Source organism: Lycorma delicatula, chromosome 5 (assembly GCF_047948215.1).
Source record: "Lycorma delicatula isolate Av1 chromosome 5, ASM4794821v1, whole genome shotgun sequence".
Classification (NCBI taxonomy): Eukaryota; Metazoa; Arthropoda; class Insecta; order Hemiptera; family Fulgoridae; genus Lycorma; species Lycorma delicatula.
In genome coordinates this window covers 40661211-40689200 of record NC_134459.1, presented here as the reverse complement: position 1 = coordinate 40689200, position 27990 = coordinate 40661211, and the positions used below count along the sequence as shown (strand labels likewise).

The 27990-nt window shown below is 31.1% G+C and overlaps 1 protein-coding gene across 1 annotated transcript; it reads right to left on the bottom strand.

Moving 5' to 3' along the window:
* Nucleotides 1-1866: 1866 nt before the first annotated feature.
* LOC142324405 (uncharacterized) lies at nucleotides 1867-9001 on the bottom strand. The gene is made up of 3 exons (XM_075365237.1): nucleotides 8870-9001; nucleotides 2811-3006; nucleotides 1867-2095 (listed from the first exon to the last, which is right to left on the bottom strand). The coding sequence occupies exons 1-3, from the start codon at nucleotides 8876-8878 to the stop codon at nucleotides 2058-2060; spliced, it is 243 nt and encodes an 80-aa protein (XP_075221352.1). The 5' UTR covers nucleotides 8879-9001; the 3' UTR covers nucleotides 1867-2057.
* Between the last annotated feature and the right edge of the window lie 18989 nt (nucleotides 9002-27990).

Here is a 27990-nt window from a genome sequence, read left to right as displayed (position 1 = left end):
GTGAAGGTTCTGATCACTGTGTTCTTCGATTTCAGTGGCTTAGTGCATCATGAATTCTTACCACCAGGTGATACGGTTAATAAAAGGAGTACTACCTGGAACTCTACGTCATTTGTGTAAAGCAATCTGAAGACAATGCTTGGATTTGTGGCAAAATAATTCATGGCAATTGTACCAAAGTAAAGCACCTGCTCATATTTTACTGCTTGTTTGTGAATTTTTGGCCAAAAACAACACCTTATGATGCCTTAGCTTCCATATTCACCAAACATGGCCTCCTGTGATTTCTTCCTACTACCCAAGCTGAAAAGAATCATGAAAGGATGATGGTTTGCCACCATTGAAGAGATAAAGACAGAATTACTAAAGGAGCTAAATGCCATACTGAAAATTGTGTTCCAGAAAGGTGCTTTGAAGATTGGAAAAAGTGCTGCTACAAATGTATTATATCTGAACGGGAGTATTTAGAAGGTGACAAAATATATTGATGAATAAATAAGATGTTTGAGAAAAACTAAAATTCCACTTATTTTTTTATCAAACTCATTTAATCACATACCAACCAAGTTATTATGGAAGACTGATAAAACTGTAACTATATTAGGCTACCCTTTTAGGTCAGAAATAACAAGTATTTATTTCTTAGTATGTGTACAACATATTTCAAGTTAAAAGTATTACTTATTGTGCTGCTGCTTAAATATTTTTTCTTACTATTTTATTTTGGGTAACCACCAATAATAATATACAAGAAGTGCTGGAGGAGAAAACCCACTGGGTTGGTCTTGTGGTAGACTCATCATTGCAAATCAGCTGATTTCAAAGTCAAGAGTTCTAAGGTTCAAATCCTAGTAAAAGCAGTTACTCTTATATGGATTTGAATACTAGATTGTGGATACTGGTGTTTTTGATGTACTGGCAAGGAACAGAGGGGTTGGTGTAGTGACCAGACACGCTACGACGGCGGGATCTTCTCCCCTCGAGGGGAATGGAGATGGTGTTTTTGATGGTTAGGTTTCAATTAACCACACATCTCAGGGATGGTCGACCTGAGAGTGTACAAGCCTACACTTCATTTACATTCATACATATCATCTTCATTCATCCTCTGAAGTAATACCTTACGGTAGATCCAGAGGCTAAACAGAAAAAGAAAGAAAGTGCAGGGAGACAAGTGCATTTTAAGAAAAATTCATAATAACAGCTTTGCAAATTTTGTGGAAAAATCTCTTGCATCCAATTTGATTTTAATTAATGATTAATATAGTAAACGCAGAAATCTTAAACTTACCATCCAATTGTTACTTTCACTTCAAAAATATTAAACAATATTTGTTATACATATTAAACAAAGTATATATTATATCAAGACAACAAATTATTCATGTATAATATTGTTTTTCATGGCGTTTCAAAAGCATGATGCAAAGGAACTTGTGAACTCGAAAATTCTGTTAAAAAATTTGCAATTGCTTTGTCGAGTTTAAAATTCTCTGTTGAAAGCCATATAGAAAGTGGTTTCATTCTAATTGTAATAAAAACTTTAGTTATCAATATTTACATGGAATCTTACATAAAATGATTATATAATCTGAGTAAAAACATTTATGATATACAAGCCTTTTAGTGATCAGTCAGATACCTATTGCCTAAACAGATAGAGATAATAAATTTTACAGTATAATATCAAAGTATGTAAAAATGAATAACTATAATGTGTAGTTATTCATGATAAGAGAGTAAAGATGATATTTTCTGGTATTTGTACCACAGAAATATATTAACCTTAACGTAACAGGATTTTGAATAGATGAATTGGATTCAACATTATTAAGTTAGGACAAAAATTAAATTAAAAATTAGACATTGGTGTTTTGCTTCTACTGAAGCAGTAATATTTATTAAATTATTATTGTGTTACTTAATAGATGATGATAATAATAATAATTTAAAAATTAATAATTATTAATAAAAATAATATTAATAATTTGTTGTCATTTAAACAATTGTTTAATAAAACTCAGTCCACCAGTTTACTTGATCGATGATGCTCCATGTTATAAAACATAGTATGGATAATTATAGGCGTAAGATGCTGTAAAAAAAAAATAAAACAGTATAATTAGTGATATTCTTGAGTATAAATATTGAGTATTGAATATTTGTAGATTTAATTATAAACAATTTAAATCTAAGATTTTTTTTTAATAACAGTTACTGATATTGATGATGAAACTAAAATAAGTGTAAGTAACTGTACCCATTCATCTACAAACATGATTGAGTTTTTAATTTTAAAAAATCCACTGCTTGATTTACAGTGCTGTGATAAAATACATTGCAACTGAGTTTCATCTGACTTACTCTGAAAAATCTGATTAAGTTCAGTATCAGATTTTATTAATTTTAAAAAATCCACTGCTTGATTTACAGTGCTGTGATAAAATACATTGCAACTGAGTTTCATCTGACTTACTCTGAAAAATCTGATTAAGTTCAGTATCAGATTTTATTAATTTTTATTCTTAGAAACAATATTACTTTACTTGCATTAATTGCAAGTAAACATTTTACAATAAATAATCGCATTCATTTAATTCTGTTATACCTCGGCATAGTCCAAAAATCAATCATTTTAAAATATTCCTATCACAAAAAACCAATCTTCAAACTAGCCTCTACTCAAAGCACTATATAATTAACAGATAGTAACATGATACTAGAGTTACTTTACCATATTACAGGACAATGTAAATTTTAATAATTAATTGTCATATTTAAAATTATGTAAAATAGATAATAATACTAACAGTATGAAGGGTAGTAGTTATAATATGGGTAAGTGTAAGGCTTGTAAGTGAGAGGATGCGACACATAACTGCTGTAACTGTATGCAGGAGCTGCAGCGTATACTACTGGTGCTGCTGCAACATAACTTGGTGAAGGTGCTGGTGCAGGAGCTGGAGCTGATGCAGCTATTGCTAGTACAGCTGCTAAAATTAGTGCCTATAGAACAAAAGATTACTTTAAAATATATTTTAACAAAAATAAAATAATCTTTGTCTAAATATGTATCTAATGGTATTGAAATAGAGCACCTGAAAGAGTTTTCTGTAAAGTGATAAAGAAAATAATTTTATTAAGAAAAAAATTTGCATCTAAAATAATAATGTTTTATTTGAAGAGAGATTTGTTGTTTTTTAAAGGATAACTGACAGAATTTATCAAATTGCCCAAAACAGATTCGTTGGTTTCAGTCGTATATTACACTGCTGTTTTGCAGCAGATCAAAATTTAGTAGTATATTTGGCTCGGTGAAGAAATTAATAATCCTAATTTTGCATCATGGGATGTTCGTTATTCTTGAGATAGCTATGCTGTCTTTAGGAGAAACTTGATTCATATCAGGTAGTTGCCCTTAACCCTCCGGGGTGGTCTAGTGATGAACTTGTCATTACAAATTGGCTGATTTGAAAGTTGAGAGTTTTAAGGTTCAAATCCTGGTAAAGGAAGTTATTCTTACATGAATTTGAATACTAGATCATGGATACCGTGTTCTGTGGTGGTTGGGTTTCAATTAACCACACATCTCGGGAATGGTTGAACTTTTTCTTTCTTTTTCCTGTTTAGCCTTCGGTAACCTACCGTTTAGATAATACTTCAGAGGATGAATGAGGATGATATGTATGAGTGTGAATGAAGTGTAGTCTTGTACATTCTCAGTTCGACCATTCCTGAGATGTGTGGTTAATAGAAACCCAACCACCAAAGAACACCGGTATCCACGATCTAGTATTCAAATGCGTGTAAAAATAACTGGCTTTACTAGGACTTGAACGCTGGAACTCTCGACTTCCAAATCAGCTGATTTGGGAAGACGCGTTCACCACTAGACCAACCTGGTGGGTGGGAATGGTTGACCTGAGACTGTATAAGACTACGCTTCATTTACATTCATACATATCCTCTGATGTGGTTCTGGAGACCAAACATACAAAAGAAAAAAATATGGTTGCCCTTGATCTTAAAGTTATACCTAATATACATACTTATGCAGTACTTGAAAAATCAATAAAAAATTACACTTTAAATTTAAAAATCACACGTCAAATTTAAAAAAAGACGTTTTAGGCAAAGGAAGATGAAAAACTACATCAGTTTTTTCTTGAGAAATTTTTCATTGTGAACAAAATGTAAATAAAAAAATGACAGAACGATCTTTTTATTACAAGCATGGTGAGTCCTGGACTGATATCTTTAAAAGTGTTTTAAACAAAAATTTGTTTAAGTAGTGTACACATTAATTTTTGTGTCTGTAACACAAAAGAATACAAAATATTAAAATGACATAAACAAGTTGAGGGTGGCTCAACATGAAATTTTAAAAGTTGATGCAAATTGAATACAATTTAATTTTTATTTGCATAAAGTTTTTCATAGAATAAATAATAAGCTAGAAAACACTGAAAAAAACAGTTTTTTTACAAGGAGAAAGCTCCTAGTCTTGAGGTCTGTTTACAAATTATGTTTAATTTTTTTAAAGACTGGAAAATAACTTCTATCACATACATTATATTTTTGTAATATTTGTTTAAAGAGAAAGAATTTCATCTTCAAATGGAAATAAATCCTATTTTTGCTGGTTCAATTATGAAAAAATGCTTTATTAAATATTAATTTAAATATGTTAAACTAGCTTAATGAGAAGAGATTTTAATTATTTAAAATTCATTATTCTATGTTACTCACAATTTATTAATTGTATAAGTAGTATGTCAATTTTGCTAAATGTAATATAATTTTGGGAGGATACTTAAAATATTAGTTAAGAAAATACATCATTTGATGTGTTATGAGACGAGTTTTCACCTGTACAGATGAACATAAATTAACTAAAAATGAAGCTTTAAATTAAAATAAAAGATCTCTATTCATTCTAAATGAATAGCAGTTTTTATTAGCATTGGTGATTTTTTACCATTTTGAAGCTTCCGTTTCTGATTTATTCTATTCATGATTTCAACTTGAGTTAAAAATCTTAATTTAATTCTTTTAATAGATTTGAAAACAAGAAATTTTTCAAACCATTTAAAAAAATGATAGAAAAGAGTGGCTATTTTGATTGTTGAACCAATCATCTGTAGACATTAAAACAATTTCTTTTATAATCTATTAGTATTCTGTACCAATTCCAGTATTTGAAAAAAAAATAAAATCAAAATATTTTAACACGGGTAAAAGAAAAAATAACAATAAAAGAAGGCTGTTTAGTTAAAACAAAACAGCACGAATGAAACATTTAAAAAATAGTGTTAATAATATAAAATAAATAATTTATTGTTGACAAAAATGATGCATTATTGTGTTAAGAGAATTTCAGTCAAAAACAGACCAACCATTCAGAACCCTAACTCAGATTGTCCATGAGTTGAAGGTTAAAGCAACTGTAAAATTTCATAAATATTATTTAGTTGTTAATTATTATTTTTCACATGTTATAAAATTTATACCTAGACTTAAAAAAAAAATAAACATGAAAAATAGATGCCTGTGATCAGGTGAAAAAAAATGGCCCGTCACTTACAGGTTGATTGGTTGGTTCTTCGAGATGAAATATATCTAAAAAATGACTCGGTTATGCCAAGAAACATGGGCAAAAATTTGTTTACAATTAATCAAATAGTTTTTTTTGTTTATCCCAAACAAATAAAATCCCTCTTCTTCTTTATATAATGGTATAGATTTACAGTGGTGTTTGCTTTTTATTTTAATTTATGTATTGCATTTAATCCTGCATAGTATCTACTGAATGCAATTACATAATTTGTTGTATTTCATGTTGAACTATATAAATTGACTAAAAATAATTGTTTTCTTTTTTTTATCAGTAATTTAACACATAAGCTTGAAGCTTATATTTGAGAATATGGTGTGAAAATTTTTTTAGTGTGTGAAAAATGCTATGCCAGACTGAGATTCAAACTCAGGACCTTTGAGATGAAAGGCTGGATATACTACTCGACCATGGAGATCGGCATTCTTTGTGTAATGTTTTTTTACTGATTTCTAATATGCTGATTGTGTAATTCTCTATACTAGTTTCTTTTTCTCATTTATTTTCAATGAGTTTGATGCTTTAAAATACCCATAATACTGGCAAAAAAAAAAAATCAAGAATAATTTTATTCTTCCTCCCACTCATAAAAAATGTTAGCATAAAATTATTATTAACTATAATATTTTATTTTAGTTCTGTAATTTTTTTAATAACTGAAGAAACGTACTGTTTTGGACTACTTTTTAATCTAGCTTAATTTTATTCTTTTGAAAGTGTACAAGATAATGGAATTAGTATATTCAGAAATAAGGGATAGAAACAGAAATAAATGAATTAATTGTAAATATCACCAGATTGTTTTATTTTTCTTTAATTAAAATTGAGTTATCTTTGTTATATATTAAATTAGCATTTTATCCATATAATTTATTAGATAAAAAATAAAATAGTTTATTGCATTAATATAGTCTATACATTTAGTATAGAAATACTTACTTAGAAATTTATGAAATTATTAAAATAAGTACACTATTGTAAAAAAAAAGTCGGCTTATCTCTTAAGAGCAACAACATTTAAAAATGGAAATAATTAATAAAATTAACTAAAATTTATTTAATTTTGAATAAACATTTTAAATATTATTATTACTTTGCTTTTATGCAAATATTAAACAATATGTAAGTGCCAGGAATTTAATCATTTATTAAATAAAATAAAAGTTGTGACTGTATTATTTAATATAAGTTATTAATAATTATTATTAACTATTAATAAGAATAATAGTAAAAATAGTGTTTTTATTGATTTGACCTGCCAGGTACAGGAAGCAGATCTGAATAACTATATGCAAAAATGATTAAAATAAACAGATCTCTATACGATTTGACTCTTTAATCAAATGATGTATTTACATTAAAAATTGTGCAGTAATAAAAGTATGAGTATAATCAGAAAAAAATATAAATTTTTAGTGAAAGAGTTTGGATTCCATTTGACTTCTTTGTTTGACAGCTGTCTCAAATAATATTTTTAATAACTAGAAAACAGATGAAGTAACAGAAATAATATCTTGTCAGGAATTATTTTAAAAGTTTCTTTTTAAAAAATAAAATATCCACTTCTACATTAATACTAGATACAAACCAGTAACTAAAATTGAAAATCTAATTGGTTTTTACTCTTGAAAATTAAAGTTAAAAAAATTGATATTTTAAACTCGCGTACTATTTAGCCCTCTTGTTTTTTTTTGGGTTAAAAATTTATTTATTGAAGTAATTATTTATTTCAATTTGGTGGAATGTTATTCAATAAAGCAAAAAAAAATTATAGTTTGCTAAAAAAAAAATAATACTGGTGCTGTGATGCCTCCTTGTCCGATAGGATCGAAAATCAGGCCGAAGTTGCGATTTATATATACATTTATATCAAAATATTTATGTTTCAGCTTATATAAATTTCAACTTTTTGGATAAAAAGGAGATACTGGATAAAATCTGTTTAGAAATAATGTTGAATATCCCCCCACTCTTATATCCGATCGACTTAAAATTTTAAATATCCTAATAATTAATTTTATCGTACTACAGCCCAGTCTTCTACGACTACTATATAGAAATTCAAAATGGCGAAAAGTACCCCTCCCACTTTTTTATTTTGCCCAAAATTTAATGTCATCAGCGCCCTATATATAGAAATTTTTTGAGCCATTTTTCAAGAATTTATGTTAAGCCAATAGAAGATATTAATAAAAAAATATCACACGTACGTTCATACATATTACGGAAATTTCTTTAACTTTTTTTGGACTAAGGGGGTTTTGAAACATCGAAACCCAAAATTTTAGGGCCGATAGCTTGTAACTTTACCTTTATAGCTTTGCTGCTATAAAGGTATTGCTTGCTATACTACTATTAAAGCTATGCTGCTATATTAACCGGAAAAGCTTTGTAATAATTAGTTTTATTTATCATAAATTTTGTTGTTATAGTTCAGTTAACCGCATTACTTCATGACCTGTTAGCCAAGTCTGAAAATACACAACGAAATCTCTTACGAGCAACAAAATTTAAAAATGGAAATAATGTCATAAAATGATTTAATTTTGAATAAAAATTGTAATTATTATTATTTGGCAAACCAAATAAGAATCAGTTTAACTTATAATCACCGATCTGCCTGGCGGAGTGGTTAGCGTCTATATCTATTATCCGAAGATTCTGCATTTGAGTCCCGGTCAAGCACGGTATTTTTTTTCACACAATAAAAAGAAATCATTTTATATCATAATTGGCAGCTGCTACAAATTGCAGGCCAAAATAAATGGAATATGGAAATTACCAAAACGTATCCACTTAGCTTTGTTTATAACGACTAAAATAATGAAAAAAGAAAAACTTCAGATTTATTTTATCTTTGAAGCAACTTTAAAATAAAGCCGATAATTTTTTTAATTAAACAGCAGTATTACGGTTTACGAATTCAAATTGTGTGATGTTCTGTAAAACAGTAGTTTTATGATTTAGAGTTGTATGAAAGTTACGGAATTTTTTAATTTGTGTCCTATTCTTAATAGTAACAAATAATTCAAAACTGGGCTTTGTAAAAGTTACTAAACAGTTCAGTTTTGACGTAATTTTGATATATTCCTTTATTACTGCAATTTTTCTTAACATAATTTATAAATTAATAAACATTAAAAATGTATAAACATATTTTTTAATTTTTATTCTGCTTCAGAAGCTGTTTAATGTAAAAAAATAATAATAGTAGTAGAAGAAATTATGTAAGAAAAAACTTTGAAAATTACTTACCACTAACATGATGCTTATGAATGTTTATAAGTGACCGCCAGAAGGAATTCTGAATGTACATTGGCCTGATAAACCGCGTTTTATATACATCAGTGGACTGCTGCGCAAGTGGTGGACCTCACTCCCTCCCTGAATTCAACACACACATTACTTAAGATTAAAGATTTAATATAAGTATTCGTATATACAACGTCCACACAACCTTTTCTTCATGTAAAACAAACAAATAAATTGTTTCTCAATTATATAGGATTATAATTTGAAAGTAATATTTTTATTTTGTCATTTTCATTGTTATATTAATTAATAATTACTATATTCAGCAATACATCATAAATCTATATTATAATTGTTGGGAGGTAAAGGCGGGACAAATTCCAAGTTTTCTGTAAATTAGGAGGTGTAAAACATACTGCATGACAGTCATTCAAATAAAATTGATAAATTACGAAAATAGTATGCGATTATCATGCGAAAATAATTATTAAATTAATTCTTTATTATCCCTTTACACACCATGCCATCGAGTTGTCATCCATTTTATAAACTGTACCCGAACCAAAGCTAATTTTTTATTCCCAGACAAATTCTTTCCTCTTTTCCATTCCAGTACTTGAAATTTTTTTCCTAATAGGGCAGGGGCAGGTTACGTTTTACGTTCCAACAAGTCATTGGGTTTTTCGTATCCGATTTCCTTTAATTATATAAGGACCATTTATATTCTTTTGTTTTCTCTGAATTTCTTTATAATTCTTCGTGGGGGGAATTAGCCTAAAAGCAGAGGAATTCGGATGGAGGAACTCCACCCATGTGGCTCTTGACAGCCTATACTCATTTTACATTATCGAGCAGGAGTAAAATTTCGAAAATTTTAATAAGTGGGTTATTATCCCATTTGGGGCCTGAGAAGCTTCAGATTAGATATTTTGTGTATTACTGGAGTATTGTATTAAAATCATTCATTAAAATTAGAAGAAAATAAAATAATAATAAGTAATATTTTTTTGTAGTCTTATCGGAAATTTTCCGTATTTTAAGGAGATAAAGAATTAGATCTATTCACAATCGCCGATCTGTGTGGCGGAGTGGTTAGCGTCTCTGTTTTTTATACGAAGGTTCTGCGTTCGAGTCCCGGTTAAACACGGCATTTTTTGGCACGCAGTAAAAAAATTCATTTTATATTATCATCGGCATCTGTTGAAAATTGCAAGCCAGAATAAAGAGATTATAAAAAAAAATGATTCCTGTTGGGCGTTTTCTCCTTCAAGTCGATTGTAGACTGTCAACACGTCTATTCATTAATGTGACAAAGTAAACTGTAAATATTTAATCGTATTAAAAAAAATTACAATCTGTTAGGTTAAAAAGCGGGTAATATGGAACAAATAATTTTCGGAAAATTCTAAAAGTGGATTTATTAATACGTATAGTATAAGATAATTGAGGGTAGAGGGATGAGAGATCCCTCTAACCTTGACGATAGAGGGATCCCATACCACCCTCTTACCTTGATGGGCTTTACCGGAGGTCGTCTTTAGACCCTAAAAACTTTATAATACAACACAGTCATCAGTTTGGCCTCTGTCAGGATGCCACCGATGCGAATGCCTCAGCAGACATTTCCATCGGTGTATTTACACAACCTACTATCGCCTTTATATTGTTTCCTCCAACCATTACCACCTACCATAACTTACAACCCTCAACTATCAAATTAACCGATTTGCGAAAGCGCGATACCCGCGCCTTCCTCTAACCCCGAAGGTTTCACACAAAAACTCTTCCTATATTTAACTTCAATTAGACGACTATACACTCGGATCATTACTTGATCGAGTCTTAAAACACCAAAAATACTATCCTTTTATCAAGAAAACAATTGTTGATCGCAACAACGACAATTTTGTCCTACGATTCAATTTACTAAAATCCTCTTGATTTACTTAAAAGTTAAGAAACAGATTCACCAATTTAATAAGCCTCTAGTGAAAACATACTCTATCTCTGTCTGCTCTGGTCAGCTTTCGGGAGCGAGGTCAATACCTTCCCACACCGCAGCTCCATCACAGAGTTCTCCACACATCTAACTCATACTAACAGCGAATATTTCTGTTAACCGGATCTCGATACCAAGACGCCTATCATGGCGAAGTAAGCACACAGGGAGGCCCCTAGCCAACCGGATTGCTTTTCTATCTATACATCCATAACAGCATCAGACCTTCTTAGCCATCCACCGCAGGGCTAAGAATCTAAGGAAGTTAGCAACTATGTTTCGTTCCCTTTCGGTTTTCCAATTAACTTGCAGATCAAAACAATTGATTCTCGCAAGCTTTCTAACTAATTTGGTACAATCAGTTTCGTACCTGGGGCAGACATATAAGACAGTGCACATCATCAATAACCTTATACTCCGGACACATGCCTGAATTAATCAAACCAAATCTGGCCAATCGATCTCGAAAAATAATACAAATAAATTCTTAAATAGGTTTACACCAAGTTAAATATTCAAACAAAAAATTAAAATTTTATACAAACTGAAAGCTTAGTAAATCGATATCATTTGTTTCCGCTGCTCTTTACGAAGCAGAGGGAAGAAAGAAAAAGAATTCAACCAGTAGAGATAAGACTTGCGAGATGTGTTGTTCTGAAACCATTAGTAGAAATCAGTGGTAGTTTAAATATTTTTAATTTAAATTTAAGTATTATTAAGAGATTCAAAGAAAATTGGATAGAACATTCTTAGTGATAATAAATTATCATATTACAGAAAAATCTCCCACATCCGACACCTCTTGTATTCTGATTCTTTCTTAACCGAAAGACAACGAATAAAAAAAAATTAAATATTTTAAAAAAATTTTATTTTCTCTATTAAGAGTGGCGATTGAAATTACACATTACTAAATTTCACTTTGTTTATTTAACTAAAACGTATAATTCAGTATATTCACCGTACTTTACCATTACTATAAGTTCAAGACTTATATACAATCCACTCTGCTGATCGTATATAACGCATTATTTCACTAAAGAAATGGTCCACTAATCCACTGTTTTACAATAATTGTCCCGGCCTTTGTTATAACCGTGACGCATGCAATGGACCTTACAAGATGAACCTAGTAAGAGTTTCTTTCTTTAAGAGTATTGATGTGCATCATGCAGTCGATTCCTAAGATGAACAGAATGAAAATGTCACTTGAAGGGCTGAATATCAAGTGGATTTTCTCAGGCAACCGTTCTGACATGCAACCGTATATTTGACTCAGTGAAGACAGGAAACCGTTTCACTCCTCACTTTCACTAGTAAGCATAACGTAGAAGCCATTATTTTTTTAGAGATGACTATGTCGTTTTTGGGAGTGACTTGTGTCAGGCCGCCTGTAAGTGTTACGATTATATTATTTAACATTTACAGATAGGTAAATAATGTTTTGTATTGTATAAATGTAGTCTATGGACGTGATTAGTTAATAAACTTTCTTTTTCCTGTGTAGCCTCCGGTAACTACCGTTTATTAGATAATTCTTCAGAGGATGATATGATGTATGAGTGTAAATGAAGTGTAGTCTTGTACATTCTCAGTTCGACCATTCCTGAGATGTGTGGTTAATTGAAAACCAACCACCAAAGAACACCGGTATCCACGATCTAGTATTCAAATCCGTGTAAAAATAACTGGCTTTAGTAGGACTTGAACGCTGGAACTCTCGGCTTCCAAATCAGCTGATTTGGGAAGACGCGTTCACCACTAGACCAACCCGGTGGGTTAAAATTAGTTAATGAACTGGCCGGTTTGTTGTGTACTATTGCACACTATCGTTATTTGGGTGTACGGTAAAACCCGGGAGGAGGTTTTTATTGTATACGCCTGTTCATAATGAATTATACTTTGTTTGATATTGACGGCTCATTCGGTTTAAAAGTGTTAAAACTACTGTAAGTTGTTTTTCAGTTTTATTTGTAACTATATTCGATGTTTTCAAGATCCGTAAGTAATTACGTAATTACCGTAAGTAATATTCGTTAAATCAGATACGATTTCAACCAAAAGGAAACTCTTCAATATTAAAAATTAAAACACATAACTGCCAAGAAAAACATTGCTGACAAACATTGTTCTTTAATACAGAATAATTATTAATATAAGATAAATAGCGAGCGGGTAACAATTTTGTATATAGTATAAATAATTATAAAATAAAAATTATATATATATATATATGGATATTTATATAGCCTACGATACTCACGTAACGTAAGAATTTCAACGCGGGATCATGCATTTAAATGCCGTTGAGTTGCTAAGGTGAAACAAATATAAATACATTACACTCCTTTTTTTGGCAGTCGTGTAAATAAGGTTCGTTTCTGAGTACATCAGTTCATTTTTGTATGGTTTGGTTCCATCATGATTTTGTATTATTATACTAGCAAATATCCTGTTTGAATTTTAAAAATCGGACGATTGTTTGCAGTGATATTATTACACCTCCCAAACCAGCGCTCCACGGGAACCCGTTTGTTAACAGTTGATGATGATGATGTTTGGTCTAGCACGAAGTGCTAGCATCACCTCACTACTAGCCGCACACGCAATTCCCACGGAACGCCCATTATTATTAAACTGAAATTTTTTAAATATATTTAATATTATTTTATTTTATTTAACTTAAATTTAATTTTATTATTTTTGTAATATTATTCATTCGATTGATTTAAATCATTCAGTTCAAACCCGACTCACACAGTGATAGAGGCTCACGGTTTACAGTTCATTAAAGTTTGTGCTTCATCGGCAAATCTCCACTACTATATATATCCTACCCTACTAAAGGGCATTTGTGTGTGTGTCTGTCTGTGTGCATCCCCCTTAGCTGAGAACATGCTTATATGATCGTACATACTGCCCGTCAAAAAATTATAAGATTTTTTCTTAAATGTTTATAAACAATAAATAACAACAGTAATCATAATTATAAAATAAATTAATAAATTTTACGACAGTGATTCATACATTCAATATCGTAGCAGATCTAACAACCACTATTTTCGATAAAAATAAATCGATACTGAAAATACTATCGATTATCCATTTAGAATCCATTGATATTTTGTCGGAAGGTTACTTTTGTATTACGATAATTTGTTTCGTAAATTGAATGTAATACATAAATAATAAACTAATTACTTTAATTTACACTTAAGCTTCCAACTCTCGTAGTAACATTTTGAGTGTAACTCAAAAGTTAGTTACTTTTTGAGTCAGTAACTCTTTCCAACCCTTTTTTCGTTTTTCCTCGATCAATTCTCATCATTAAAAAAAAAAACATTTTTACACAAGAGGTAATTAATTTTGGGTTCCTAATAAAAGTATTCCGAGACGCCGCCCGCTAGGACAACCTGCCCGGAGGGCCTAGCTGCGAAGACGTCGTAGGTACGTCTTGCAGCTAGTATACACATATTTATTTAGCCTATTTATATAGACACTCCCGGTAACGTAAGGATTCCAACGCAGAGTCATATACTTTTCTTCTTTTTTTTTAACCTCTGGGATCACCGTTAAGTATTACATCAAAGGATGAGATGAATGACAATTTTTTTAGCGAGTGAAAATACCATGCCTGACTGGGATTCGAACCCCGGATCTCCGGATGAAAGGCCGAGACGCTACCACTCGCGCCACGGAGGCCGGCGGTGTCATACACCTCTTTTTCTTTTTCCTGTTTAGCCTCCGGTAACTACCGTTTAGATAATTCTTCAGAGGATGAATGAGGATGATATGTATGAGTGTAAATGAAGTGTAGTCTTGTACATTCTCAGTTCGACCATTCCATTTAGGTGTCATACACCTAAATCAGTTCAGCTGTTGAGCTGCTACGGTGGAACAAACATACATACATACACCTTAAATACATTACACTCTTTTTCGGGCAGTCGTGTAAAAAGGAAGAAGCCAGGGTTTTGTTAGTGAATGAACGAATGAAAAATAAAAAATAATTAAATTTTTCTGACAAGCTCCGATGTACTACAGCACAAAAAGAAAATGTGTAATTATGGAACACTTCTGTTCTAATAAGTACAATCTTGTTTCTGTTATCAATAAGAAAAGTACACCTTTATCATGAACTGTTCTAATAGAAACGGAAGTCTATTTTAGTAACCTAGGTGATTAGACGATTGAAAATTTTGCTACAGTATCGGAATGTTTTAGCTTTAAGTGGGAAGCAATCGATTGATACGAATATACTATTTTGCAGTAATTACTGATTTATATATATGTACTAAGTTTAAAACGGAAATTTTTTTTGTGTCCGGAATGTATCCCACAGATATTATTCGAATTTTGAGAAGTGGTTTTTACTGTATATAAATGAAAATTAATTAGAAGTAGAAGTTTAGAAAATCAAAGAAATACTTAACGTAACGTAGGTATACCTAACCAGAACATCCAGTAAAAAAGATTTTACTTTATTTATTTTATTTTTATTTTCATTACTGTGTTTTCCTTCATTTTTATTACTTCCTTGTACGAAGAAAAGTAAGTATTGTGATCGCGAAAAATTTCGGTTTCCAGATTTCAACGAAAATATCCATTTTGACCATCCTTGATTCCATTTTGACTAGTTACGGCGTGATGTCTGTACGTACATATGTATCTCGCATAACTTAAAAACGATTAGCCGTAGTGTGTTGAAATTTTGGATTTAGGACTGTTGCAACATCTGGTTGTGCATCTTCTCTTTTGATTGCAATTAACTGAACCAAAAGTGTAAAAAAGCTCAAAATCCAAAAAAATTCATCTTAACTGCAGTAATAAGCCCTAATTGAGAGCTTTTCAACGGTGTATCATAAGTGGTACTTATTTTCATTGGTTCCAGAGTTATAGCCAAATTAAATTTTAATTACTGAAATATTTGGATCTTAGGGAAATCTTCATTTCCTTTTTTTATGTAGTTTAAATATATTGATTTATTAATAATTAATTATTTACTTCTTATTGTAAAAAAATTACGATGAATTATAATTCAATAACAAAAAAAAAATAAAAAATATCCGAAGTTTTTAATGAAATCCACATCAATAATAAAGTGAAATAAAATTTTATGTACTTTTCATTTAAAAAAAAAATGTGGAAGTGTAATTTAATAGGCGTAAAGGAAGTCATGTGTTGTCCACATCAGATTTTTTCTTATTAAAGACTTAATTTTATTCAAAAATTTTATAAATAAAATGAAGAAAAGTATTCGTTGAACTGTTGAAAATTTGATAGTTTATAGTATAATTGGTTAAAAATATTTTACAATTTATTAAAACATTGAAAGATGTGAAATACAGCAATATATATAATAATTACAATGCATCTACATTGCAATTTTTGCAATATATATATTGCTATTATTAATAGAGTTCACTGCCTAATAATTATCAAACGAAACAACTTTTTTTATTCTAACCAAAAAAAATCCATTGTTCCTATTTTTCAGTTTTTATTTCGTATTTTATTTTGAAGTTGAAAACTATTTATTTTTAATATATTCTAGATAATTTTATCAAAGAGGTTTACCGTTAGGTATTTAATTTTTCTAAATGCAATGTATTAGTTATAGTTAACTAATTACATTCCTATATATCAATTTAAATGAACCATAGTAACATTAAATTTTGTTTAACAAGAACAGAATTATATCTTAAATATATAATATTGCTTGATAACAATTTTTTTTTATCTATCTGTTAGCATGTATAATTGGTATCACATACGGACCCATAAGTAAATTTAATTTGAATCACCTGAAGAGAGGTCTCCGACGAAACCCCTCATTAAAGCATATAAAGGTTCAACACATATAAAGAAAAAACATTTGTGTAAGTGGTCCAAGTTAATTTCAATACTTAACATAGCACTAGAAATAAATCACAGGTAGAAAAGAACAAAAATAAAAACAACAGCAATATCGTCAACATCAATACATAAAAAACAACGCTATAAATAAAACAAATATTCGTCGGTAACAGAAAGAGTGTAATTTGTGGATTATCAAAGTGGCGTTCATTACTCAGACAGACTCATCCTATACAGGTTAAATTCTGTGTTCCCACTCCTACGTTAGTTCTCCCTGTCATTCCTCTGGTTACATCTCCCAGGTCCTGCATAATAATAGTTTAAAAATGTACTTATATAACTGATTGTAATCAGATGTTAGGAATAAATGTTACGTTTTGTGTAATACGACGTATTACATTAGACTAGCTAATTATGCTAAAATCATAAAATATTTTTAAAAATAAATAATCCATTACAAATAACCTAATTTTAAGTTTACTCTTATTTACCAAGCAGAAAATATTTTATCATCACTTGATGGGTATGGGTAAAGACTTATCGGTTTTAAATTTTTCCCTTCTGAAAGAAATTTTTAAGATAATTTCTGGTCGTAGAAATACACGTGCATATATAATTGATTTTATGCTTACCAATTAATTGCCAAATATTCACAATTCATACGTTTGAGATGAACTGAAAAAAAATTAATATTACAATAATTATATTTCATCATAAATAACTTTATTTTTCAAAATTTTAAGCAAAAAGTAAATAAGTATTATATTTTTATCAATGTAAATGTAAGTACGAAAAAATTACTATCATTATTTATTCCGTTTATTAGCTTTCTCCCTTTCAAATACTTTAAGGCTATTCAAGCTTTAGAATTAAAATTACGTGAAAATTATTATATCAGAAGTTTATTAACGTGGTTGGGTTTTTTGCACATTATCACGTAGTAGAAAAAATTAAATAATATTTCATTGTTATTTATTAATGAATACATTTACCAAAACGAAGAAAGACGCAATTAGAAAAACAAGCACATACCACACGCACACGCAATGGTATATGTGTTTCTGCGCACGCGCGTGTGTGTGCATACGCACATATTTCACTGTTTTCTCAGTTCACTGGTTAATAAAACATTCATCGATATACAGAGGATATTTTATATCTGATACATAGTATAATATTAGATTTAACAATTTATAATACTTCTTGAACGTACATTAGAACTGTGCCAATTATTCTTTAATATGTTAATACATTCACCATTGTGAGATTAGTTTTTTAAATTAGGTAAAACCTAGGAATACGAGTGGGTGTAATACAATTTTTCTTTTTTTAGCTCAAAATGTTCAAAGTTTTCGGATTGGGCGCGGTATTTCGAACAAATCTGCTATTCTTTCATTTCCGGAACAATTTTTTTCTAATCTAACGTTTTCTAACTTTCTTTTTTTTAACCGCACAGAAATGTGAATGTAGTAAGCTTGTCTTTAAAGGCAAGAATTTCAGGAATATCATATCCTGATGGCGGTTTACCATCAGAAATTTCAGGTTCACTGTGAAAATTAACAAATTACGATCGTAGAAAATGCCATCAGATCTTGACATTAGGTTTCACTACGTGGGATTTCTGAGGTGGCCGGAAATTGTTGAGGGGTTTTTTGGAAAACTCCATTTAGGTCTTGGAATAATAAAATTAAACTTTTAATTGCCAATAAAAATTTAACAGAGAAACTCTGAGCTCTCGTAGATTATTCAAACAAATAAACCCATGTTTATTTTATTTTCAAATTTTCCACTGAAACAGATACATTTATGAACAAAAATAAGCTATGGTAAATGGATAATGCTCTACACCTTCTTTACTAAAATGATAAAGAAAATTCAATTCCAAGAAGAGATTTAAGCAACAAAATATTTTAGATAAACTATGCTCAAATTGTTTGAATCTTTTTTTAGATCAATCTTTCTGTTCATTAGTGCCCTAACCGTAACGGTATAGGCAATCGAAATACAGGTCGCATAGGAAAATGGTACAGCATTCTCGAGTATAACTTATAACTAATAAACCTGGTTAAAAGTTCCACAATATTTTATATTTTCGCTAGGATTATCATAATTAGTCTGAATGCTATTTTCTGCCCTTCCTAACATAGTCAGTAAATGCTAGGGGTGCTAAAAGTAGTTTCGAGAATGGAGGTACTCCGAAACGCGTCAATTAGAATGTTGAGTGACAGTGCTGGGAAGGACAGAAAATAACACTCAAATCAAATATACCTGGCAAACTGCGTTTCAGGTTTACTAAGGGATCATAAGGGATAAATTGATTTTCTAATTATCTTCTACCGATATTCGTATCGGTAGAAAATACACTCACATACTGTTGAAGATTAAATATCAACATTTCAAGCCCTTCAAAATGTAAATCGGTTCAATTAATGTCAAAATCAATCAATCAAAATGTAAATCATCAATGAATGAGTATTATACTATAAAGAACTGCGATAATTCTGTGAAAATAAGCAAATGAATACTGTTAATTCAGATCAATAGATAAATTATACGAGGTTATTTTTTTCAAGGTCCAATCGGTCGCGAAATAAAAACCCGCGCAAAAATCGGATGAACCTTTGCCCATATGTGTTGTGCAGCGTCTCTAGTATGGCCGCGTCACTTCGTTTAGTTCTGAACACACAACTAGCACGTAAACATGTCTACAACAATAGCATCTCCCGCCAAGTGTGAAGTGCGTGCTGTAATTCGATTTCTTCAGGCTGAGGGGTGTAATGCAGCTGAAATTCATCGACGAAAAGTAATGTGTACGGTGAAACTTCAATGAGTGACAGCAAAGTGCGACAATGGTGCAGGAACTTTAAAGCAGGTCGTACAGATGTTCGTGATGCAGGCGGTCAGGGAAGGAAGCGCGTGTCAACCGATGACCTCGTTGAGCGAGTGGATGAGGCAATTCGAGAAAATCGTCGGTTGACAATTTCTGTATTGAATGATTCGTTTCCTGAAATTTCAAGGTCGCTCTGTACACCATTGTGAGTGAGAGACTTCAGTACCGCAAACTGTGTGCGAGATGGGTTCCCAAGATGCTGTCCGACCATCACAAAACAATGAAAATGGACGCCTCCCTAACGGACTGTAGTATGGGCTGTAGGGGAGAAGATTGTTAGTCAGGCATTAGTAAAATCAGAAAAAGTTTATCTTTCGCCACTACACATTAAGCTAGGTTTATATTCTGTTAAAGCAATGGATCGTGAAGGTACAGGGTTTCAGTTTCTAAAAAACAAATTCCCTAATATAAGCGATGCTAAAATAAAGGAAGGTATATTTGTTGGACCACAAATAAGAAAACTAATGAGTGATCTGGCGTTTGAAGAATTTTGAATGACTTGAAGGTTTCTGCATGGAAATCATTTCAAAATATGGTAAACAACTTCCTTGGAAACCATAAGGCTAGTAATTACAGAGAACTTGTGAGTAAACTCCAAAAGAACTTGGGTGTAACATGTCACTCAAAATCCATCTTTTACATTCACATTTGAATTTTTTTACTAACAATCTCAGCACTATCAGTGATGAACATGGAGAACGTTTTCAGCAGGAGATAACTACAATGGAAACACGATACCAAAAATGTTAGCTGACTATTGTTGGAATCTAAAGAGGGATTTACATACAGCAAATTACAGTAGAAATACAAAAGAAATAGATTTTAGGTGGGTATAAAATGTATGTAACGTATTGTCATATTACGTTCACCATACATTTTTTTTTCAAAAGAAATTTCAATTACAAAAAAACTGAGCCTGATAGAAAAAATCTATTAACGTATACATGTATGAAATCAGCATAAAAATACTATAGGAATCAGCTATTCACTCATGTTTAACAAATAAAATATTATGTTGATTATCAACATGATCAAAAATTATTATGATCTTGGGTTAAGCTGAAAGCGGGTGTTACATGTTGCAGTCTCAATCTTTAAAGATTTCAATACCTCGGCACAAAATGAACAAAATCCAAAAAATGCAACGCTACAATAAAAACTTCACAATTTGTCATTAAACCTAGATGAAAACCCTTTAATTTCCATCCTTTTATTTCACCCCTTTTATTTGTATCAATACGTTGCTTAGATCGGGAGATATGGAGCATTAAAGACAAAAGTAGCCTTTTCTCTTTAAAGTGGAATATTTCGGTTCAAAAAAATCGTAGTAAAAAATACAAAAAAGAAATTAAAGGTAAAGTCTTAAGCTTCTAAATAATTATAATGCAGTTTACTAAAAAAATTCGTGTCCCTCATCCGCTCGATCAAACACGAAGAATAACTTACAAATTTAAAAACATTCTCTTTTCACTGGTTTTTTTTTTTTTAATTTGATGATTTTTGAAATTTGAGGTATACTGTCAAAAGTTAAAATAGTTTGAATACAATAATTTTTTATCATAAAATATGGTGACCCTTTAATTTTTTGTACTACTGTAGTAGGTATTTAATTTTAGTTTGAAATATCAGGAAAAAATAATTTTTGCCTTTTTTTGTAATCAGCCATCGGCTTCCTAGACCACCCAAACGCCCCCAATTTTCTGTGGGCCTTCTACCATCCCCCTCCCCGTGAAGCCCTCCAGCGACCACAAGGGGGCGTTATTGACCATCTTGAGAACGAATGCTGTAGAGCAAGGTTACCCTGAGTATCTCGAGATTTCACCTAATTAACGTCATAGTTTCCTTAGGCACATTTCTTAACAATTAAAAAAATAACAATATCGACAAAAAAACTTTTGCAAAATCACATCCCTGTTCCAAACAATGATCTATTATTGCTATGTTGTGACGTCACAGGTGAGCGGTAGAATTAAATAAATTAATAATATTTAAAATGTAAAAAAGGATTTAAAGTGGTCGCTAATACCGCCTCACCCGCGCGAATGATATACGGTATTAGCGCGCGCTTTAGTTAGAATCATTAATTTAAATAAACAAAAAAAATTATATTTAAATAAAATGATAAATATTTTAAATTAAGTTGTGCAACATTTGATGCACGACTTACACCACATTCACTGATAGGATTTTTCAACACCTGATTGACTTCGACAATCAGTTGTTGAAAAACCGATTTGTGACGGAGGAGTTAACCACTAGACAAGTCTGGTGGACTAATTTTTAGGTCTACCAGTCCAGTAGACCAGCATTTTAATACAGCGTTTTAAATAGTTATAAAAGTTTTTAATGAGTTTTAAATATGAATTAATTATATTTAAGATTCTAAATTTTTCGATTTGTATTTTAATAATGCATGATATATCATTTTTATTGAAGCTTGTATAAATGTGCTCGTATCTTAAATCGTATGCAAATATACATTTAACCGAAGAACTATAGGTAAAAAAAATTAAAAGAAATATTGTACAATTAAATCTGATTATAATATATTAAGTAATAATAGTTCTTTTTTATGAATAAAAATAAAATTATTTATGCTATTTTAAGCTGACATAGAATATTTAAATGTAATAAATCATTTGTTTTGAGTAAATAAAATAAATGATGACCTTGTTTTGTTTAGAAAAAAAGGAATTTATAATTTATTAATATAGTTCAATAATTATTTCTTTTCTTAATAAGTTAAATAATCGACTTGTATTTTAAGATTCTTCATCAGTGTCATGTGGTATTTCCCCTTCTATTATGGTGCATTTAAAATGAATACTTAAGACGAGTATGTCACTACAGTATAGATGGCTACACACGTACTTAATTCAAGGTCATACAACTTAGTAATACAGGACATTGTTATACCGATTATTAATACACCTGGCTACTGTTACTTTCTGAACCATTAACTCTGAATAGGAATAACAAACAGTTTAACTATTGATGACAACTAAATTCAACGATTAACAATAACGTCCATTAATGGACGCATTATTGTATAAGTTAAATTACTTTTTACATACTTCATAATGATATTTAAAGATTTTTGCTTTATTTTTTTTTATTTTAATTGAATTAAACATTCACGGACAAACATTTTATCGTTGCCAAATATCTAATTATACTTGTATTCATCTTTTGGTTTTTCTCAGAGATTAGAATATCGTTTTTATACGCGAAATTATTTGACGATAACGTTATACATAGCACGTTTAATAAAAAGAAAATGAATCGAATCGGACGGAATATAAATTAAAAATGTACAAACCTTGCCAGGAATTATAGATCCAGTAATTTTAGAAATTACTTAGCGTACGTATAAACGAGATGGATGATAAAAAATTTTAAAAAACTCCCTACCCAAAAAATTATTTATTTTTTAATCGATGTCATCTTAAAAAACTTTAAAAATATAGAAAGTAACTATAATTTAAACTGTCTCCACTAAAGAAAAGTAAAGTCCTATGAGGCAAAATCATAAACTTATTACAAAACAGTGGCGGTTCGCGTATAGGCACTGTGGAATTGCATTACTCCCTATTTTCACTTGATATTACTGATAACATTTAACATAATGAGTCCTTTTATCTTTATACTTGTACAATATATAATCCTTAAACTTAATGTCATTAGCCATCCTCCAATTTATGATAAAGATACAAAAATCTTTGTATGGAACTGTGCGCTTCACAGTTCCAGAGGTGTGGTGTTTGACTGCTGTGCGCATGTGCACACAGGGAGCTACACGCGAACTGCGAAGGGGGGAGAGAGCACTGTAGCTCCCGTAGGGCCGACCCTAGCATTCTGGTGGAAGGTAATGTTTTTTTACTCCGCGTGTGTATGGAACGTTCCTTGTTCGTTCCCTTTTCTAGTTTAGTCGGCGGAAGGAATACGAAACCGGTTTATTTGTTTTTTCATTAGTGATCAGAAGATGGCGGAAAGCAAGGACTCTTTGATTCCCAAATCTGTCCAAAAACACGCTGGAAGGGCGAAAGAGAAGGTAATTAGTAAAAACTAATTACGTATTTGTTTCTGTGTACATAGAAATATAAATTAACCGTTGGATTGTAGTGTTTTTAAGCGGACATTTTATTAAGTTATCTAATAACACTAAAAAATATTATCTGTATTGACATTTTATTATTTATTCGGTTAAACCGAATTCGAATAAACCGTTTTTAAGCACAATGGGCTTAAAAACCGTGTACCATATTCTTGAATATGATAAAGTGTAGAATATTATCCTGCTTCCAGCTACTCTATTTTATTTGATTCTTTTTTCGGTTCTTTTATTTTACATAAAACTTTAACCATGGCCTTAAAAAGGCCCAGAAAAAATTTTCTGGAGCAGCACCTCTACTAATTTTAGCTACGAGCCGCCACTGTATAAAAAATAACATTTTGCTGTAAAAATGTTTAGTTAACCTTTTAAAAAAGTAAATTTGACTAATTTGTATTCAGTTTAGATAATTAAAAATTATTACACCATAAAATTACTTATTCTACCGATAAGAGTGTATAAAGGAAATTTGCGCTTTCATATATTTATATTAAATAAAAATAGAACTGAAATAATCAAAATTAATTATTCTACCGATGAATCCTTTACTCTTTGGCAGTACGTAGGATATTTATAAATTAACCTCCGGTCGGGCGTTACAAACAAACCGGTTACCATATCAATATAGCGCATGCGCAATAATCATCAGCTATGTTTAAATATAGTTACACGTACAATCTATTTCGATCTGTACCTTTTGAATAGTACTGATGAAATATGGAGGCAATTCTTGCGTATCTCGCCAGTTGCGAGGTAAGTAGTATCAATTTTTTTACAGGAGTTTTTTACAAGGAGTAAGAAAATCTGCAGCCGAGATCCGCCTACTGCTGAGCGTAGTTTACGGCAATAATATAATGAGCGAAGAATACCTGGACCGGTCTGTGAGAATGGAGAGTGGTGAGCGAGAAATAATTTTGAAATTAGTGACTTATTGGAAAATGAAGATATTGTAAGATTCATTGAACCAGGAAGAATTAGATGGGTGGATCTTGTGACAAGAACAGGAACGGAGAGGATGGCAAGCAGGATATAGACGAAACTATGCACAATAGAAGAAGAAAAGGAAGACTATGCAATAGATAGTAGGATGGATGATGTGGAGCGTGACTTGAGGATCTTGGCGTTTTAAGATGGAGAAGACAGGCATAGAGGATCGAGTTAGATGGTGGGGCTATTTTCGGATGACCAGGGGTCACATCGGCCTGTAACGCTTAAGAGTAAGTAATGCAATGAGCGACGGGTCTGCGAGAGAAAGGTGCAAAAAATTCGGGAAAGAGCGAAGAAATATGCATGACAAGGAAGGAAGAGCGATGAACTTGCTGAAAAATTGAACATGCCGTTTCTGATAAACGCCGCTTCTCAATTATCAAAATTAGTTAATTTTTCTTAAATATCAAGGTGGTTTTGGAACTATTACAAACAGATTGGGCTTTTGGTAGTAAGTTGCACGGTGGGTTAGTACTTTATACTTTACAGTGGTTACCGAAACGACTTATAGATGTCCACAAAACGATAAGTAGAGAGATCATTGATTTTTCTTCAGCGAAAACCAGAGTAAAGGAAGTGAATTTCTTGACTGTATTGTTACTGGGAACGATACATGAACTGGTTTATCAATATAGAGATAAAAGAATAGCCAAAACAGCGGATGTATACACACTCTCCGAACACCCAAAAAAAATTCAAATAAACAGATTCGACCAAAAAAAAATTTTGTGACTTCTATGTTTTGAAATGTAAAGGAATTTTATTGGCACAATTTAAGAAGTTAGGTACTACAGTGACCGCAGACGTTTATTGAAAAAGCTTAAGAGAGCAATACATAAAAAACGTAAAAAATGCTAACGAAGTTTTTTTGTTGGGTGTCAACGCATGGTCGCACACCGCCGTTAGTACTGAGGGTGTACTAAACAAGATTTAAGTGGTAGATGTTTGACCGTCCTCCTGACAGCCCTGATTTGGCACAATCTGGTTTTCATTTGTTCACAAAGTTGAAGAATTGTTTGACTACTCAACACTTCAAAAGCAGCAATAACTTATGGATGCTATCAAAGAATGGATGAGTACTTCGGCGGCGGCGTTCTTTGAAGAGGGAATATACAAGCTAGTGTGACGAAATAAGAGCTTGAATTTGGGCGGTTATGTCGAGGACTATACTTTCAGCGTAAGAGCTATCCTAGCTGTTTTTTTGGTAGTGAGATTTTAGTGCAACGTGTACGATTGTGTTAGTACAGTAATTTTCCGGGTGGCTCAATTTGTTAGTTCGCACCAGGAGTGGTAGGATAAACGATTCTTCGATTCGATTCTCAGAACGATTCGTAAAAAAAAATCGATCGTCCGATTCAACGATTCTTCTCCTTGCCCCCACTACCAGTACTGTAAACTCTAATGCGCATGCTCTATTTTTCTTCACCATGTTTAGCGGTTCATCTCTCTTCATACCCCTGATCGACTCAACTGATGCATACCTACTAAATGTCTTCAAGTCTTTTCTTTTCAACTTCTATTCGACTCCTTAAGAAAGATTGCTATGAATTGAATCGTATCTGAGAAAGGGTTGGTTTCCTATTGCTGCTGTTTTTGTCAACAGTGATATAACTTTAAATATAGCTGCCATGTAATTAATTTATAAATAACTCGATTCAGTCAGCGCCAAATGAAAAGATCAAACATAAATCAGATCATTAATCAAACGTAAAAATCAAAACATACAATTTGTAGGCTTAACTTTCAAGGGCTCTATTACAACATGATGCACTTTGTTTACTCTTAAAGTGAATCGAGTAAAAAGAATGCGTGTAATTTTTTATATAGCAACTTTCTTTTCAATTTATTTTTAATTTTATTTCTCGACCGGATGTTAATTTATAATTAGCCTACGTATTACTAATATTAGATAAAAACAATACAACAAATATAAATTAAGTTGATAAAATAATATATTACAAACAATAAATACACTATTAAAGTTTAAATAATGTGTATCCTCAACCTAACATTATAGTAAAATTTTATAAACATTAAGTTTTGTCCAGTTTATTATGTGTAGTGTAGAGTAATTGATTTGTAAATATCAGTCAAACAGCAATTCAAGTGATATCTCATAATTTTAAGTTAAATCATTATTATTATAGAGAGCCAACAGTTCGTTCTTCTGTAAAAACGCATTTACTCGGGCTAGCAAATCGTTTGATGTGTGACAAGCATCAAGACAGAACACGATATTTTATTATTTATTAATAGGCACTAGGTATCTTATCAGTGATTTACTTAGAGGTCTCTTTTATTTAGTAAAGAGTACATCCAAAGGTCATTTGTTAAGTCTGTCACAGACTACTTTCCTTTCTTTTTCCTGTTTGGCCTCCGGGAATTACCGTTCAAGTATTACTTCAGAGGATGAATGAGGATGATGTGTATGAGGGTAAATGAAGTGTAGTCTTAGTTCGACCATTCCGGAGATGTGTGGTTAATTGAAACCCAACCACCAAAGAACACCGGTATCACGATCTAGTATTCAAATCCGTATAAAAGTAACCGCCTTTACTAGAACTTGAACGCTGGAACTTTCGACTTCCAAATCAACTGATTTGGGAAGACGCGTTCGCAACTGGACCAACCGGTGGGTTTTGTAACAGACTACTAAAAACATTTTTCTTTTTTGTAGTTTGATCAATATTCAGTTCCAGTAACCACCTTCGATATTCTCTAAGTTCTCTATCTAGTTTTGCGCTCTAATTTGCATCGTTTCACTTTCCAGATCTCCGGTTAATTTTTTATATCCAATCTAAATTTACCTTTATACCGTCTATCCTAACACCTAGTCAAGTCTGTGAATCACGAAATCCAGCCACTTATTAAACAAGGAATTAAGTTATTCTGAAAAACAATTCAGCAAAATTTTATTGAAATTTATTCTAGTGTTTGAAAATTATCGTAAAACTATACAAAAAATCAAATACGTGTATAATATGGACATCATAAAAATCTCACTTCGTTTTGTCTGTAAAAGTTTTCATTCTATATTTGTCTGTATACATTAACCATACTAATGAACAATAAAAATAAAAAAATAAAAATGTCACAGGAAGTAATTCAGAAGGGCAGATTTCCGGTTTTAGTTAATCTTGAAAAAGTACCCAAAAAACCCAGTTTTTTGCCTCTAACTCGGGTCCTGTAAACTATTCGCTTGAAAATCAATCGAGTTCTATTTCTACTAATTTTCATAAAAATTGGTAAAAAATTGCGTACAGTAAATTTAAAAAAAGCTG

Excerpts from the sequence above, each read along its gene's own strand:
- LOC142324405 (XM_075365237.1), bottom strand. Across the intron at positions 2,096-2,810 it reads TAACTACTACCCTTCATACT|CATCTTACGCCTATAATTAT; the intron begins GTTAGTATTATT and ends TTTTTTTTACAG.